Here is a 16,969-nt window from a genome sequence, read left to right on the forward strand (position 1 = left end):
CCTTCAATCACGTCGAGACACATAGCGTCTTGCATGGATGTAACTATCCATTATGCTCCACGTGTATTTTCAACAGTTTCAGATAAGAGCAAAATTCCCTCCTTTATTTGAATTTTGAATCTCCAATCGAAAACCGTCTTCAACCACTTTAAGAGATATTTCTGAAGTTTCAACTGCATGCTGACTCTTATTACTCTTATCCAGTCGAAACACCACTACCTGGTTGAACATCACCTCCTGGTCGAAAACATCTATACATAGGATTCCCTTTTTGGTAATTCTTTAATGGACGTCAAAATTATGAGTTAACACCCATGTGATTCGACATACTCCTTACATTTCATACTAACATTTTTTGAAATATAGAACAATACACAACAAATGAGTTGAGTTTGGAAACACAACTTCCACATCATTCATCAACACTAGTTCACAGTCAGTAACCAAAACATTTGTTAGCAACTTCTGGGAAGTGAACAACTCTCTTAGCTTCCCTAGTGCCCCCGTGAAGTTTTTCTACCTTTCATGTTCCATATATGCAAATCCAACAAAAAATGTCAACTTCGTGGATGTAACACCAATAATCTCAAGTAATGGTAGTCGATACCTGTTTGTTTTATATGTACATTAAATCAATAATAGTCTGCAACAACTTCCGATTCAAATAAATCAAAATATAAGCAATTGGAATAAGAAGTACTTGTTTGTTTTGTATGTGCAATCAAAAATCAACACAAGATGAAACATGTTCAACAACTTCACTAAATCAGGGTGAGCCCAAAAGTTACCAACAACAACATTGGAAGATTTCATGTTTTTTGTCTAGTACATATATTTATCTTCATGAATAAGACTCAACAAATGTTGCATTTCAGTCAACGGACCTCTCTTACTCGTCATGTGTGTAGATCTTGCCTTATAGACCCGGGTAATGCTCATTAGATTTTCTGGATCTCTATCTTTTAAAGCAACAACTATGTAGTTAAGAGTCATGTTGTATTTGGGCATGCCATTCACAAAATTTCTTTCATGATTTTCTAAACGACCTAATACGTCATTCCCATCTAAGTTCTTAGAAAGTGTATGATTATGAAACCCACACCTAATTGTAACCTTCCAACCGCTTCCACTTGGCACAAATCTCAGCATAAATGGACATTTCACTTTCATAGTATAACATCCTGCAATCACATATTTCTTCTTGTAATTTCCTCCTCTTTCACAAACCATACTCAATTTATCTTTCCTCCCTCTCATATTATTTACGGTATCAGAATGAATAGTAACAACAATAATACCATGTTTTACCAACAGACTGTGCCCATGCCAAAACGTCAGTCTGAGTGAGAAGTATCTGACATTTACAACATATATAAAATAAATTATCAATGTCAGAGATATCATAAACCTATTTGAATTAGATAAAAAGGGGAACCATCAGGATCAAGACCGCACAATTGAAACATACTGAACTACCTGATTTTTAGGTTAATGCAAAAAATCCGGTATACCATTTTTTTCTAAAAAAAACCAATATACAACAAAATTTATCGTTTTTTTTGGAAATCTATGGTAATAATAACATTATAATATTGCAAATTCCATATTTTTCCTAAAAATCCGGTAAAACTTCAAAATGTATCCGGACGTTTACTAAACATCCGAAACAAAAATGTATCCAGATTTTTCCTAAAAAATCGGTAAAACTGCAAAATATTTTCGAATCTTTGCAAAAAATCCAATAAAACTTCAACATATTCCAAATCTTTGCAAAAACTCCAGTAAAACTTCAAGAGATTTCCGAATTTTTGACAAACATCCAATAAAAACTCATATCAATATTTTAAATGTCCTATAAAAAAACATAAAAACACTATTTAACAAAATTTATTGTACTAGATTGTTGCTCTTCCAATTTTTACACAGAGAATTTTTTATGAATTGTAAAAATTTAAAAGATAAATATTGTGAATGGTAAAATTATCATTATTACAAAATCTAGGGATCTCAAGTATAATTGTAAACCTTCAAAGTTTTTGGTATTTTGATAAATGTCCATTAAAATAAAAATTCAAATCCTATTATTTTGCTAAATGAGTTTCTTTGCTAAGCTATGAGCTATTATATTGTCAGCTTTTCTTACATGATGGATAAATCCATGTGTTAGACCCATTAGGGTTTTACAAATTCAAGTTGCTATCTAACTAAAATGGGATTGATTCCATTTAGTGTCGATACGTCTGATATTTTCTTATTTAATAATTCCTTGCTTCCATTCCACTCGGTTATTTTCCATATTGTTTTGATTCATTTTCATTCTAACTTTAATCTTCTCAAGATAGTTTATCTTTGTTCACCTTTCTATTTCTATTATCATTCCTTTGAGTATTCTTCGTAATCAAAGATAATACAATGTGTTTTTTAGTGGAACAACATAAACATAAATATAAGTATTAATATAAGTTTTAAAATTTGTATTTATACAACGCAAATGAACTACCCATAACTCATACAATCTAACCTTAACGGAGAAATGACTTTTTAGAACACACATCAATTTAAAATAAAAGTTATATATCATATCAGATTTGATAAATCAATTCAAGACATATAATATTTCACTTATGTTGCGACCCAATTTGACATTGGAGGAAGAACTATTTCACATTTAAAATCAAAATTGCATAAATTAAAATAAAATAAAATTACAAAATAATTAACAACCAATATTGCACTTAACTCACCGAATAGCTGCAAAAATGCATACACACAAAATAAAATTTCGTATGCGTTGGAAATCAAATTGAATAAGTTCATCGATCTCAGCCGTTTATTCTGGCTGCTGCCTGTAAGCATCAAGCGGTACACGAACACGGCACCCGCGTTATTATTAACAAACAAAAAACGTCACGTTCCGTCCTTCTCAGTTTCTGTTAATTTCCCCACAGCACCGATTTTCTTTTCCTTCGTCTCGAAGATACCTTTCTCTATATTTTCACTATTTTGTTTTCACAGTTACTTCCAAATTCTCCGATGCTAGATTCCGAAATTCACGACCTCTCCGACGACGCCGATTACGCTGCGTCACTGCAACAAGTAAGACATATAAACCTTTTTTTTTCACTTCACAATCCAATTGTTTTTCAATTAGGGTTTTGCGATTGCGATTAGGGTTTTGCGATTGTCTTATTGTTTTTGAATTTGAATTGTCTCTGATTAGGGATCTGCTAGCGTGATGCTGTGTAACGACAGTACGAAAGAAAGTTCTTCGGCCAGTGAGCTTGATGGTGCTGAGATTGTGTATTCCAAGGAAAATGTTGCAATTCATCCTACTCAGTTTGCTATCAGTGGGAGATTGAAGTTGATTAAGCAAGGGTCTTCATTGTTTATGGTGATGAATGATGATCGGTTATTTTGTTTGTTTGTTACTTTTTGGTTTTGTTTGTTTTTTTGTTGTTTATTTAGTGTTTTATTTTTTGGTTGTAGACTTGGATACCTTATAAAGGGCATAACGCAGATACTGGCTTGTCTGATAAAGGTAATTTGCATTTAGAGTAGAGTTGAGGGCTTTGCTGCTTTTGTGAAATTGGGGCTAAGTGTTGAAGTTTTTTTTTTTCATTTCTTGTTTATTAGATAGAAACCTTTACACCATTAGAGCGGTGCCGTTTACTGAGATCAGGTCAATCCGGAGGCATACTCCTGCTCTTGGATGGCAATATATCATTGTTGTTCTATCGACAGGTGAATTTTCAGCTGTTTAATTGAATCAATTGCATCTAATATTTAGTGTGTTTTATTTTCTCAATTTTCCGTGGTTTTGTTATCTTCCATCCTCTGTATCAACCATGTAACTTATGCTATTAATGTGTTTTATGTGTTTTATGCGTATGATATTATAAAAAATAACAGGGCTCTTGAGGAGGGGGTGTATTTACATGTTGTTAGACATAACAGTGACATACTACCTTGAATGGATTATTATGTTCTCTCTGTATGGTAGATAATTGAAGTTTCCCTCATGTTATTGTCTTTGTTTTTACCAGCAACCTATGCGTACTAATTCCCGTGAATTTGGGGTATTTTTGAGTAGTCAATTTAGTTAAGTGCTTATTCAATAAACTATTTTAAGAAACATATTGACAATGTTTAAAAACTCGAGAGTTAATGCGGAATCGGTAGAGGATTTAAAAATCGTAACTCGAGGATCGTAGCACGGATCGTAAGATCCTATTACTGGTAGAAAAAAATATATTATATTTATAATTACATACACATGCTCAAAGATCATTATATATAAAAATATTAAGTTCACAGTCATAACCATAAAGTCATAACTTCACGATAATAACCACAAATTCATAAACATGATTCGAGGAAGATAATTTATGTTGAAACAATGCATTGGTAATGGTTGAGTTTATTGAGAGTGGAAGGATGCGATCATCGGTAACGCTTGAGTTTATTGAGAGTGGAAGGATGCGATCATCAGTAACGCTTGAGTTTATTGAGAGTGGAAGGACGCAATCATGTTTACGTAATACTGATAGCTTTTTATTTAAAAGAAGTTATCATACGTGTCTCTAAATTTCCGTTTTAAAAAACAATAATAAATATGGATTTTAATATGGCCCGACCCAGATCCAGGCCCATTTTAGAAAATTAGGGTTTTTCTCAACAAACAAAAAAAACAGATGTGCCGTATCTCTGAATCAAAACGAGTTAGCTTTTTAAGTTATTAGAGTTAACTTGCGATCCTGCATACATCACATATTGAAGTGCTTATTTATAAGTTATTAGAGCAAATTTACTGAAACAAGTTGAAACCAGATTGTAAGTATGGGCATTAGCTATTTTCGAAATGTATGCAAGTACTAATATAAGCTCTCATGTCATGAGATCAGTCCTAATAATCTGTAAATAAGCTCTTTCAAAGGCTCCCTTAATGTGCAAGTTAGCAGACACCAGACGAGTAGATAGCTTGTTATAGCATAGCATGGAGATCTGGTTATTAAATGCTGGAAACTAGGGTTCATAAATTTGACCTGGAAAACTGTGTGGCTCTGATTTTACATAGGTCTACCAAAAGCCTAAAGGGAACCTGGCATAAGCATGTCATCCTAATGTAGGAAAAGCTAAACCGATACTGTTTTTTTGGCAGGACAGACCAAGTTTGTATTGGGTCTCTATATAGCACATGAAAGTTTATAAACGGAAAATGGTTTGTTTTATGTAATAGATTAATGCATGGCATTAACATTTGCATGTAATTTATGTGATGCATGGGGATGCAAGGATAGAGTAACCTTAAAATAAGTAAGTATAGGATAAGGGTACTGCAAATACTTGTAATATATAGGAAAAATATATCTTAGAGTGCTTAGCCATTAATTTTATTATGAATATTAGAGAATGACACTATATTGTAATGTGCTTAAGAATTATTGTTACGTGAAGTGTATAATGTTGCCCATGCTCTGGGTAGCATGAGGTGTGATCTTAGCGATGAATTCTGTTTCTTATAGCCCCCTCTGATGGTTAGGCAGTTGTTACTTGATGATGTTTAGGGAGTTTTTACACTGCCTTTAACTTCTCTGTAGCCATTGTTGGGTGTCGGCCCCTTTTTCATTAAAAAATATATTTCAATAACAAATTGACAATTGTTATATTTTTAGTTGATTAATTTTTAGTTAAATGCATTTTAAAATTGTTTTTGAGAAAGTGTCATACTTTATCCCATATAACCACTCAGATGTTTTGGCCTTTTTCTTTTGCATCAGTGCTTCATATGTTAATAGCTATTATGTAACTTTTATATCAACCAGTAACTTCCACTTGCCGGATTTCTTAAATATCTAGCACGTGTTTCTAAACTTGACCGGTATGATCTAATTTATCGATAAAAATTGTGAATTGCTATCATGATGCCGCTCCTTTTAATTGCTGAAGTGAATGCGTGCTTCTCTTTCAAAGTTTGTTATAGCTCATTCATGAGGTAGTGTTTTCATGTATTCTGGGTTACATTCATTTGGTGAATAAGATTGTGTATGTTTGACGACACTATCTATGTCGATTGCAATTTAGATATTTGACTTGGTCTATACCTTATATTCTGATTTCTAATATTCAATCTCATATGAAAAAAAATCTCTTGCAGGACTTGCCTATCCTCCCCTATATTTCTATAGCGGTGGAGTCAAAGAATTCCTTGCTACAATAAAGCAACATGTTCTTCTTGTGAGGTTAGGTTCTGATTTCCCTGCCTTTGTAGTTAATTTCTTTCAATGCAATCACCAATACATTGATGATAGACTATAGAATTGTGATATTTTCCTGGGAATTAAGAAAGCTCGTGGGAGCAGTTACTATATAACATGAGCTATTTGATTCTCCCCTTTCTCACTCGAAATGGTTGTATCATAGCAGGAGAGAAATATAAAAAATAACATTCTTTCAAAGCTGATTGTTTACAGCAGTGTTATCAATCCCAGATAGCGGAGCGGGCGACCGACCCCAAAAATAGGATAGTAGGATAACCGCTATTTGACTATTTTTTAGACAAATTATATTAATAATAACTACAAATAAAAGAAGAAAAAACAGAGGAAGAGTTATTAAATTATTATTACTTTAAAAAACAGAGGACGGTGAGAACTAAAGAGAAGAAAAAAGAAAAATTTAAAAGAATAACAGAGGATGGTGAGAAAATTATTACTTTAAAAAACAGAGGATAGTGATAGCTAAAGAGAAGAAAAAACAAAGATTTAAAAGAATAACAGAGGATGGTGAGAAAAGAAAAGAAGAAGCAAATAAGAAAAGAATAACAGAGGATGGTGAGAAAAGAAAAGAAGAAGCAAATAAGAAAAGAAGAACAGAGGAAAACCAACCTGAACGGAGGCCTCTTTGAAGGCGGCAACGCTGAGAGAGGAGGAATCGGCCGGCGTGAGAAGAGAATGGGGTGGAAGCCATGAGAAATGAGAACACAATGAGGATGAGGGAGGTAGCGAACAAGTGAGAAGAGTGAGAAGACGATGAAGAATATTCTGAGATTAGGGCAAGTTGTGCGAAATGACAAAAAATTCCTCCAAAGTTATATTTTTAAGGGCAAATATGGTATTTCTGTTTCAAAACAGATAGTGGACTGCAACCGATCCGGGCCGAGAAGCACTCTTCTCCGCGACCCGCTAAACCTCAAATCACGTCCGCGATCTCAAACTGAGACGCAATCTGCTCCTCCATAGCGGAGGGTCACCGTTCCGGGATGCTATCCCGGGATAGCACCGCTATCGATAACTCTGGCTTGCAGAGATGTTTGTCTTTTCTTATGATTATTGTGGAAGATGTGCTGAATAATATCTCTTGAAAATCCATTCACATACAGCTTCTATGGTGTTTTCATGGTTTCAAAATATAGCAAAAGAGAAGTTTTAAACAAAACAGAATTTGATGACTGGTTTGCCATTTCTATTGTCTGTTGAGGTTATCGTATGGCAAGTTCCGTTACAAGGACTTCTATTTCTATTTAATCTCTATGACTGCCATGAAATATGTTTTTAAGGTCTACTAGAAAGCTCATGTGTTGTTAAATTTCTCCCTACCGGTTTTTTTGTGCACTGTCTTTTTCTTTAGAAACCATCTTGAGTAGCTTTTACTTGAGTGCAAACCAAATGTTTAATATCACTTTTTTTATTTCTTCTTCTGATGCATTTCAGATCTGCGGAAGATGCAAACGTATTCCTAGTAAATGATTTTCAGAGTACACTGCAGGTGTGTGCTATGCAATATTCATGTGAAGTTTGTTTAGGTTTTGTAACTGCATCATATGATAGAGACTTGGGTATTAGGGGATGCCTAAGTTCTACATTTAGTAGTATGAGATGCTCGATGGAGTATTTTAGGGGCTTGAGTCTCCCCCCTTGGTAGCTTGCTTTTAAGAGAGGGTTCCTTAAGTGCTAGGATACTCATCAGATCATTGGTCCAGTTTATCTTTTGACCTTTAGCAAAATATTTTGAGGAAAATATTTCCAAAAAGTGAGAGGGTTTTACCTCAGTAGTGATACAAGATCATCAGTAATTTCCTTCTTTTATTGTGATGGACTCTAAATGTTAAAATAACTTGTCCATCTAGCAAATGATAAGACCAAATGTTAAATAGCTTGTCCTTACCAAGAAAGATGAGAAGAAAGAAAGTGCTTACATGTTGAGTTTGTAATTAAATATTATTATTTCATTGTTTTGGCCTGCTGACTTTTTAATGCTTGGTTGACTATCAGAGGACTCTGTCTTCCTTGGAATTGCCCAGGGCTGTTCCTCTTGCACGTGGACCTTCAAATATGTCCGTGGATGAGTCCACTTTGAATGAGAACGAAGAAAGGAATGATAGTGGTGTAAATAATGGAAGTGTAAGTGTTCCTCAGTTCCATAGGAGACCAAGACATAAAGTTCATGATCCTGCCCGGGACCTGTCTATACAAGTTTTAGAGAAGTTCTCTCTGGTTACTAAGTTTGCCCGTGAAACAACTTCACAACTCTTCAGAGAAAATCAGACTAATGGATTTAGTACCAATGAGAGGAGAACCCAAATCCAGACTAACCTTGACCCACCGAAGTCTTCCAATGTTGCAGGAAAAATTTCTGACGAAAATTCTGCTGTCCCAGATTCTCTGGAGGTAACTCCTTTTTTTTGGTATTAATACTGTGAACGTTAGCTTGCTTTCAGGATTTTCACATAGAAAGCTGTTTTGTTAATTGAAAATAACTCTTATAGATATTTAGTGCTTTTATTGTTCATATATTCTACCCTGAATATTGTTTAACTTCCAGTGAATTGTGGAGTAACATTGTAGAATCAACATATTATGTTGAAGGGTCCCCCACTATGTATAGTTTTGCAGAATAATAGTACACATCATTAAGATAGTTATTGTTTGTTTTATTTTAGTTCTTTAGCTACTTTTACTTCAGTACAAAAGTGTGTTTGTCTACTTATGCATTTCTTTAATCCTATGAGTAATATGTTAGGATATCTTAATTTGCTGGCTGTGTACATTTCTGTACCAATTCGTTAGCCCAAACTTTTGGCAGCTATTAGAAAATTATTCTGTAGACAACGTAAGCTTGGTTGATATATGGCGCATATAGTAAGGCCATTTTTTTGGGTGTAAAGTAGTGCTTACATTGATTTAGACACACCTGTTTCAAACCTATTACATAATGCATTAGAGAAGGGGGTCATTTAAGTCTCCTAAGATGCCATGTTGGGATTCTTTGTTTGGTGGCTGTGTTTCATTAGCATATATGAAACCTATACATAATGAATTAGTCCTGCATTACAGTGAACAGGTTAGGTTATTGTACAATCATTTGTCCATGTATTCTTCTTCGCCTCTGCATTTATGCCTCACCATATGCGAAGGAAGTATAGAATACTGATTCTTTATTGCATCAGCACCCGGCAGTCTGGTTGGTTAAACTTCCGACATTATGTGTCATGTATATAGGATGTGATAAAGCTTATTATTTTTATTGGCTACCAGGTCTTCACGTGTCAATTTTAGAGCAAGAGATGAATTTACAGATAGCCGAAGAGAGAGAGAGAGAGGCAACAAGAAGTGCACACTTAATTGAAGAAAAACATTAATATTAGGAAAACGATGAAAAAATATTATTGTTCTCCCTAAATTAGATTAGTTTACCATATTTTTGAGTTAATCAAACTCAACATTCACTTAGAGTAAAATAGTGAAATATCAGTTATAACAAAACCCAACAACAAAAACTGTCATGTACTCCAAGTCACTTTGCTAAATAATTTTGTCCCCAATTATAAGTCACTTTACCCAATATACCCTTTATCATTTTCAATTCTTTAAATTTCTCTTTCATCTGTAATAAATGAAGGGCAATATTGTAAAGTTATGCATAATTTCTCTTTCCCATACCACATCGATTATGTTTCTTAATTAGCATGAAATGTCCAAAACGTCTTATAATTTGGGACGGAGGGAGTAGGTTTTAAAAATTCAGAGTAGCTTACCATCTTTAGCATCTCATCTAGCCAGTTAGCAGCATTTTCATGATTTTCATTTCGGTAACTATGTACTAGATTTTGTTCAAGATGATACAAACTGTATGAAATATTGTCTAATTTTAATTGCCTTGTCCACATTCTGCCCCAGTGGCCTCTGTCAATCCACATTAATGTAGTAGACTGGTATAATCTGATTGTCATGGAGGTAATGTCATATTTGGCTTGTATGGTTATGATTGGTTTGGATATTGCTCACATCTGCCAATTTTGTAGTGGATTTCCCCCCTGTTCACCTTTTTACAACATTAATGATTATAATTAGTAACATCTTATTTTGTTTCTCTTATGGCAGTTTGACAATTTGTCATTAGTATGGGGAAAACCGCGACAACCCCCTTTAGATTCTAAAGAGGTATGATCTGTATGTTTCATAAAAGATTTTATTTTTTATAGGCTGCCAGCATTATTACATGCTTGAATTTCTCTAGTAAATGCTCACTTGTCACAATGATCGTTGATATTGGAATGTACAGTTTTCTCATTGCTTTTGTAAATGAAATAACTTGGATGGGTTTTCCTGTGATGACTGAACCAAAATTTAAATGGCAATAGTTTTGGATAGTTTAATAGCTCTCTGAGAATTGCAATTAACTTGAAAAGAAAAGTATGTTTTTCTATCTTCAAAAAATCAATATGCGATACATGTATAAAGTATAAAATGTGAAAACAAAATAATTTTTTAGTACTTATTTTTTAAATCTCTTATTGGCTATTTGATATCGATTTTTGTTAGACTTTTTCTGCAACCATATTTTTTTGGTGAGTATGCAGTGGTAGAACATTCTTGCTGGACAAAAATAAATTTATTTCTCTATAAATTAATATAACATAACAAGTTTATGTAAATACAGTAAATTTAGAGTAAATGATATTTTTGTAAGAAGCATAATTTTTATCCTATCCATTTTGATACGGTGCATTATCAAATATATGACTGTATTATCTACATGCACTGCACTATAAAGGAGCTTTCTGGTGGGGTTATAAGAGGACAACTTGCATTAATTTTCAGATTTTAAAATGATAATTGAGAATTGTTGAGGGATGTCATTCATGTTGTTTATATCCTGAAAATTTTCAGATTTTGCATTCTAATTGTTATTTTGGCTCAATCATATGCAGTGGATTACCTTCTTGGATTCTGAAGGGAGAGTCACAGACTCAGAAGCTATGAGAAAGAGAATATTTTATGGTGGCCTTGACCACGAATTACGAAATGAGGTTTGTATATTGCATCCGTGACAAGTTATACAGGTTGAATATCCTGATTATGAATTGAAATAATCTTATCCTCTGATATATCTTTTATGTAACGTGTAAATAAAAATAATAGGTCTGGGGTTTGCTTTTGGGATACTATACGTATGACTCAACATATGCTGAGAGAGAATTTCTGAAGTCAGTCAAGAAGTCAGAGTACGAGAACATAAAGAACCAGTGGCAGGTTTTCATTTACTCCCGAAGATATACTTCTCTTTCTGCCTTCCTACTATAAACCTGAATGAAACTGATTTAATGAGGTCACTGTTTTTTGTATGATACTTCCTGTCCTGAAATCATGAGATGATCCACAACGCCCCGTAGTTTCAAGTTTGTCAAATATTTAAATCAATAACATTATGAAATGGATTCACTTTCAGAACTTTTAAGTACACTGATGATAGGCTGATATATTATCAAATATGGGTGTAAATAAGTTGGGGTTTATATAGAAGATTGCGAAATCAATTTTGATGCGTTGCATTAGCATCATGTATTTTTTTTCCACCCGAAACCAGGCAAGAACTATTTATTTTTGGTTCCTGCTACCCCCGGCAAACTGGATTCTTGACTGTGCAATCCCAAAATAGATATGAAGATGATAATAAAAAAAGATTAAATACTAAACCTAACCTTGCAGTTGCACAGATGCGATGGTATGCACATGGATATACTCATTGATTTTTTGTTTTCTTAGTTTTATTTTCTATTTTTAATTAATACTCTTGTAATTATGAATTCTGATCATGGACGTTGCCAGTTCTTTTGACGTTGTATTTTTGCTGCAATTTTATAGGCTCTGAACTAAGTCTTTTTCAATGTATAAATTTGTTTATATACTTCTTGTAGAGTATCTCCCCGGCTCAGGCTAAACGATTCACGAAATTCAGGGAAAGGAAAGGGCTTATTGAGAAAGATGTGGTAAGCTGAACACTACTAAATCCAAATGACTAAAGATGAACAGATAAATGATGCTTATGTAGTTTTAACTGTTTTTCCTTGTATATTTGAAGGTGAGAACTGATAGATCGATCACTTTCTATGAGGGGGATGATAATCCAAATGTAAATGTTCTGCGAGATATCCTGTTGACATATTCATTCTACAACTTTGATCTTGGTTATTGTCAGGTACTCAGCAATGGTTCTGGGCTTAATCTTATAACTACAATTAAAGCTTTTTTCTACTAGGTTTGGGCTAAACCTAGTTATTAATATCTATTAGTAACCACACTCAAGTAGGCAACTGTAATATTTAGTTATATAGGTAGTTAAAGTGGGAGATAATAAATTTATAGAAGGGAAACTCAGTGGCATAAAGATCCCGCCACATACAAAGTCTAGGAAAAGGTTGGACATATCATGGCTGTAGGAAGTTTTATTTTTATTTGCGAGTAATTTCATGACTCAACTTGTCACCTCCTAAGCACGTTGCAACAAGCTTCCCGTTTTGGTTTCCGTATTAAGAAGCAAAGAGTAGAGAGGAAGTATTTTTTATTGAGAGTGGAAATGGAAGGATAGTGCTGGTCTCTCAAATAAGGTGGTTAGTGGTTAGAGAGCAATTTTAACATGTGGTCTCTTTTCTGTTTCACATTGATACTTTATCTGTATAAGTGTCCGCAATTGTGTTTCCAGTCTTAACTGCCTTTCTGAACAAGTATCTACCATTATCATATGTCGTACACACGGAAGTTTCTTTTAGAAGTTATCAGCTCTACTTTACATGCATATGTGGTGCAGCTGTTTGCTTACTTGATTAAAATAAATAAATTATGTATTCACTGTAGTCAGAGATGAGTGTCTCAATAGCTATTATCTTCCTGAACCAAATATGTTATAAACTTACGAAAAACAACGTCCTTTTTATACATGCACTGTCTTCTTCCCCTCTGCCAATCCAAAAAAAAAGTTATAGTTGAGGACTGTTTAACCACATGGTTGTGGAACCTCATACGTTCTTGCTCTTTTGCAGGGAATGAGTGATCTTCTGTCTCCCATATTGTTTGTGATGGATGATGAATCAGAGGCATTTTGGTGTTTTGTTGCTCTGATGGAACGCCTTGGACCCAATTTTAATCGTGACCAAAATGGCATGCACTCTCAACTTTTTGCATTATCTAAGGTTTATCTCTTGTTCTCTTTCTCCTTGACAAGCTGCATACACACATACCATTGTTGATTTTTGGCGATTGCGTTGTTCTATATTTGTTTGTCAATTTTACCCTTTGTTTGTTTTCAGTGGCCTTTTCCTAGCATTGTTTTATTATATATTAATATGTATATATGTACTCAAATTATGTATACATTAATAGTGTATAGTTTAGTAACAGTCCTTATAAGGACTTGTAGCTTGTGTAATTAAATGAGGTGGCTATCCCTTAGTAGTAACTAACTGTGCTGAGTCAGCATCAGTTAGTTACCCTATATAAACTCTTAACTGAGTTTCTTGTATCTAACTTTTGATCAATGCAAATTCTGTTAGAAGAAAATAAAAGAATGAATTCACTCTCTATCTTCTCTCTTCTCCTTCAATTTCTCTCATTCTAATATACATCATCTATGGCATCTTTAAATAATTTGGGAATATAAGTTGAGTGATTGCAATTGCATATTGAAGTTATTGTTGTGTTTTTCAATAGTTTTTACTCCTTACAAGGAGACACCCTTTCTTCTGACCGGCTATGCTGATGTAGCTGCTAAAACACTTCAATTTTCTCCCTAATGTCCCAAACATCTGATTCTGGAATATAAAGAAAGGATTTGGATTCTCTCATGTTTGAATCTAACATATATTCATCATCTTACCATGAAACTCATTTAAGTTTCACAACTTCAAAATATACCAATCTACCAGATCTACTATAATTTGAAGTAATTATATGCTTGACACCAATTTACTTGTGGCCTTCATTCCAGCCGTGTTTTGTTTTCATGTATTTCCATTAATTACTGTGCAGAATTACAAATGGTTATTTTCGGTATTTAGCAACAAGAATACATTATGTTCAGCAACTGAGATTCATGAATTATTTCTATTTGACCTTTTAATGTGTCTGTCTCACCCGACGACATTTTTTGTTTCTGGGTAACTGGTCTCCACATTCTGACATATATTGCTTTTACTATCCTCCTCCATTCATATATTTATTCGTTGCAGTTGGTGGAGCTGTTGGATAGTCCATTACATAACTATTTTAAGCAGCGAGACTGCCTCAATTACTTCTTTTGTTTCCGCTGGATTTTGATTCAATTTAAAAGGTTAGATTCCTTGAATTTTCAATATTGATCATAATTCAATAATTTATTGCTTATATGATGTTAATAGTGTTGAGTTTCTTTGTTCTCAAATGAAGTTATTTTATGCACGGTACCTTTTGAATCAGTGTTGTCAAATAGCGGCACTATAGGGGTATAGCATAGCCAAATTTGAACAAACTACTATTGTTCCGCAATGTTCTATTTTAGTACAAAATGTTAGCAAATAGTAGCTATAGTGGCGATATAGGCCTTTTCCCTTTTCTGTAACAAAATTTCAACAGACCTCTATTTTTAGCAATCTGTCATTTGTAACACTGTTTTGAACAGATTCACTATGCTGGCAATGTTGAATGCTGTTATTAAATGGATTCCCCTGTAGGAAAACAAGTCCTGACTATATAATATTTCTCCTCTGTTTGCTAGATATTATTTTGCCTCCCCTTAAATTCAATGAACCTCTATTTAACTTAAAAAGATTCTGGTAAAACACCTAGACACCCAGGCATATTCTAGAAAAAATTGGGGCCAACGAGGTGTCATGATCCATGTGATGCTGTTAGTGAGGGGGAGTATTATAGAGGGATGAGGTATTATAAAGAATTTAAAAATGAATTGATTTCAATTGAATCATTTAAATTGCTTAGAATTTTAAATTCCATAAAAATTCTCAATTACCTCATCCAATCACACTCTTAGAGTTGTTTAGGAGGATTGTTTTCTCTGGTTAGGAGCATGGTGCTCTAGGTTTCCTTTCATTTTTTGTTACCACCATTGTAGAACTCTCGAGCTCATATTTTTCATCAATTATATACTGTTGCTTCGTTTTACTGGGTTCTATCAGATTCTGAAAATTAATTTGGGACTTATAATCGACTTGTGGACATTGTTATCTAGTTTGCCAACACTGTCAATTGATATTGCTTTACTTCTCCCAATATATCAGAAGGATTCTGTATTGAAATATGAACAGAACAAGCTCTCTCTGATAAAAAACCGACCCATAATCAATTTTGAATTTTTTGATAACTCATCCCCTGAAAAAAAAAAGATGAGGCTGAGGCTGAGGCTTGTTGACCCGTGCCTGAAAAGATTAAAGTCTGGCCTCTCTTTCTGACAAAGTCTCTCCCAATGCACTTGATAGTATTAAACATCAAGTTATTAGTGTTTCTGATTTGCAAATTGCAAGTCTAATAGGTTTAGCCTTACCTCTTGAGTTACCTGAAACATTTATCTACAATATATTCATCTAGACAACTAATAATATTGATTTAAATTTCAGGGAGTTTGAGTACGAGAAAACAATGCTCTTGTGGGAGGTTTTATGGACACATTATCCCTCGGAACATCTGCACCTCTATGTATGTGTTGCTGTCTTGAAACGATACCGTAGTAAAATAATGGGAGAGGAAATGGACTTTGACAGCCTTTTGAAGTTTATAAATGAGCTAAGTGGTCACATCGACCTTGATGCAACATTAAGGGATGCAGAGGCTCTCTCCATATGTGCCGGTGAGGAAGGTGCAGCTCGTATCCCACCCGGTACTCCACCATCGCTGCCGGTTGATGAGGGTTCGTTTTACATTCAACAAGATGACGAAGTATTGTAAATATTTTTTCAGTTGTCATATGTTTTTTAGGTACAAAGTCTTGAATACGAATGAATAACATCTTCATTGTGCATTTTCCTGATTTGATTTAGTGCATTAAACCCATTTCGAAATTTTGTCTTTCTATTTGAGTCAAAGTTCGCCGCTGATGTGTCTAGGGGTCGTGTGTCTACGGGTCAGTTTGTTTTAGTTTTAAAAAAATAGATTTTTTCTTTGTATTTTTTAAAATGGATTTTACAAAAATATTTTTATTAAAAGTTTTTTTAAATTTATTTTTTAAAACTTAAAAGATTGAATTGTTCATTCTATAACATAAATATACATTATTGAAGATCAAAACATAATCAAAATCACAATTTTTTTAAAAAGTTGAATCTTTAAAATGATTTTTATGAAAATCTATTTGAAATAGTTTCAAAATTAAGTGATTTTTTAAAAATTTGATTTCTAAAAAAATTCGATAAAATGATAAAATACTTAAAATAATATTTTAAAAATAATTATTCAAACCAAATTTTTATTTGAAGTTTTTATGAAATTTTTTTTTTTAAAATATTTTTTTACTAAAATTTGTAACATTATAAAAATTATTTTAAAAAAATCTAAAAGAAACCGGCCCTAGTATTCTTCTGTACTCCCCTCCTCATTCAAGACCTTTGGTAGTTTTAAAGATTATGCACACATTAACAAATTGTTCAATAAACATTATTTTACAAAAATATTTAATTTTATAATTAATTATTTTACAAATTTTCAAT

The 16,969-nt window shown here is 33.4% G+C and overlaps 1 protein-coding gene across 1 annotated transcript; it reads left to right on the top strand.

The window, feature by feature from the left end:
- Window positions 1-2,795: 2,795 nt before the first annotated feature.
- Window positions 2,796-16,324, top strand: LOC127073520 (uncharacterized). Its single transcript, XM_051014685.1, has 15 exons — window positions 2,796-3,096; window positions 3,221-3,391; window positions 3,487-3,538; window positions 3,634-3,741; window positions 6,155-6,239; window positions 7,710-7,764; window positions 8,271-8,666; window positions 10,380-10,439; window positions 11,210-11,308; window positions 11,421-11,531; window positions 12,197-12,268; window positions 12,361-12,477; window positions 13,319-13,468; window positions 14,504-14,604; window positions 15,884-16,324. The coding sequence occupies exons 1-15, from the start codon at window positions 3,034-3,036 to the stop codon at window positions 16,209-16,211; spliced, it is 1,968 nt and encodes a 655-aa protein (XP_050870642.1). The 5' UTR covers window positions 2,796-3,033; the 3' UTR covers window positions 16,212-16,324.
- The last annotated feature ends 645 nt before the right edge of the window (window positions 16,325-16,969 follow it).

Source organism: Lathyrus oleraceus, chromosome 4, assembly GCF_024323335.1.
Source record: "Lathyrus oleraceus cultivar Zhongwan6 chromosome 4, CAAS_Psat_ZW6_1.0, whole genome shotgun sequence".
Lineage (NCBI taxonomy): Eukaryota > Viridiplantae > Streptophyta > Magnoliopsida > Fabales > Fabaceae > Lathyrus > Lathyrus oleraceus.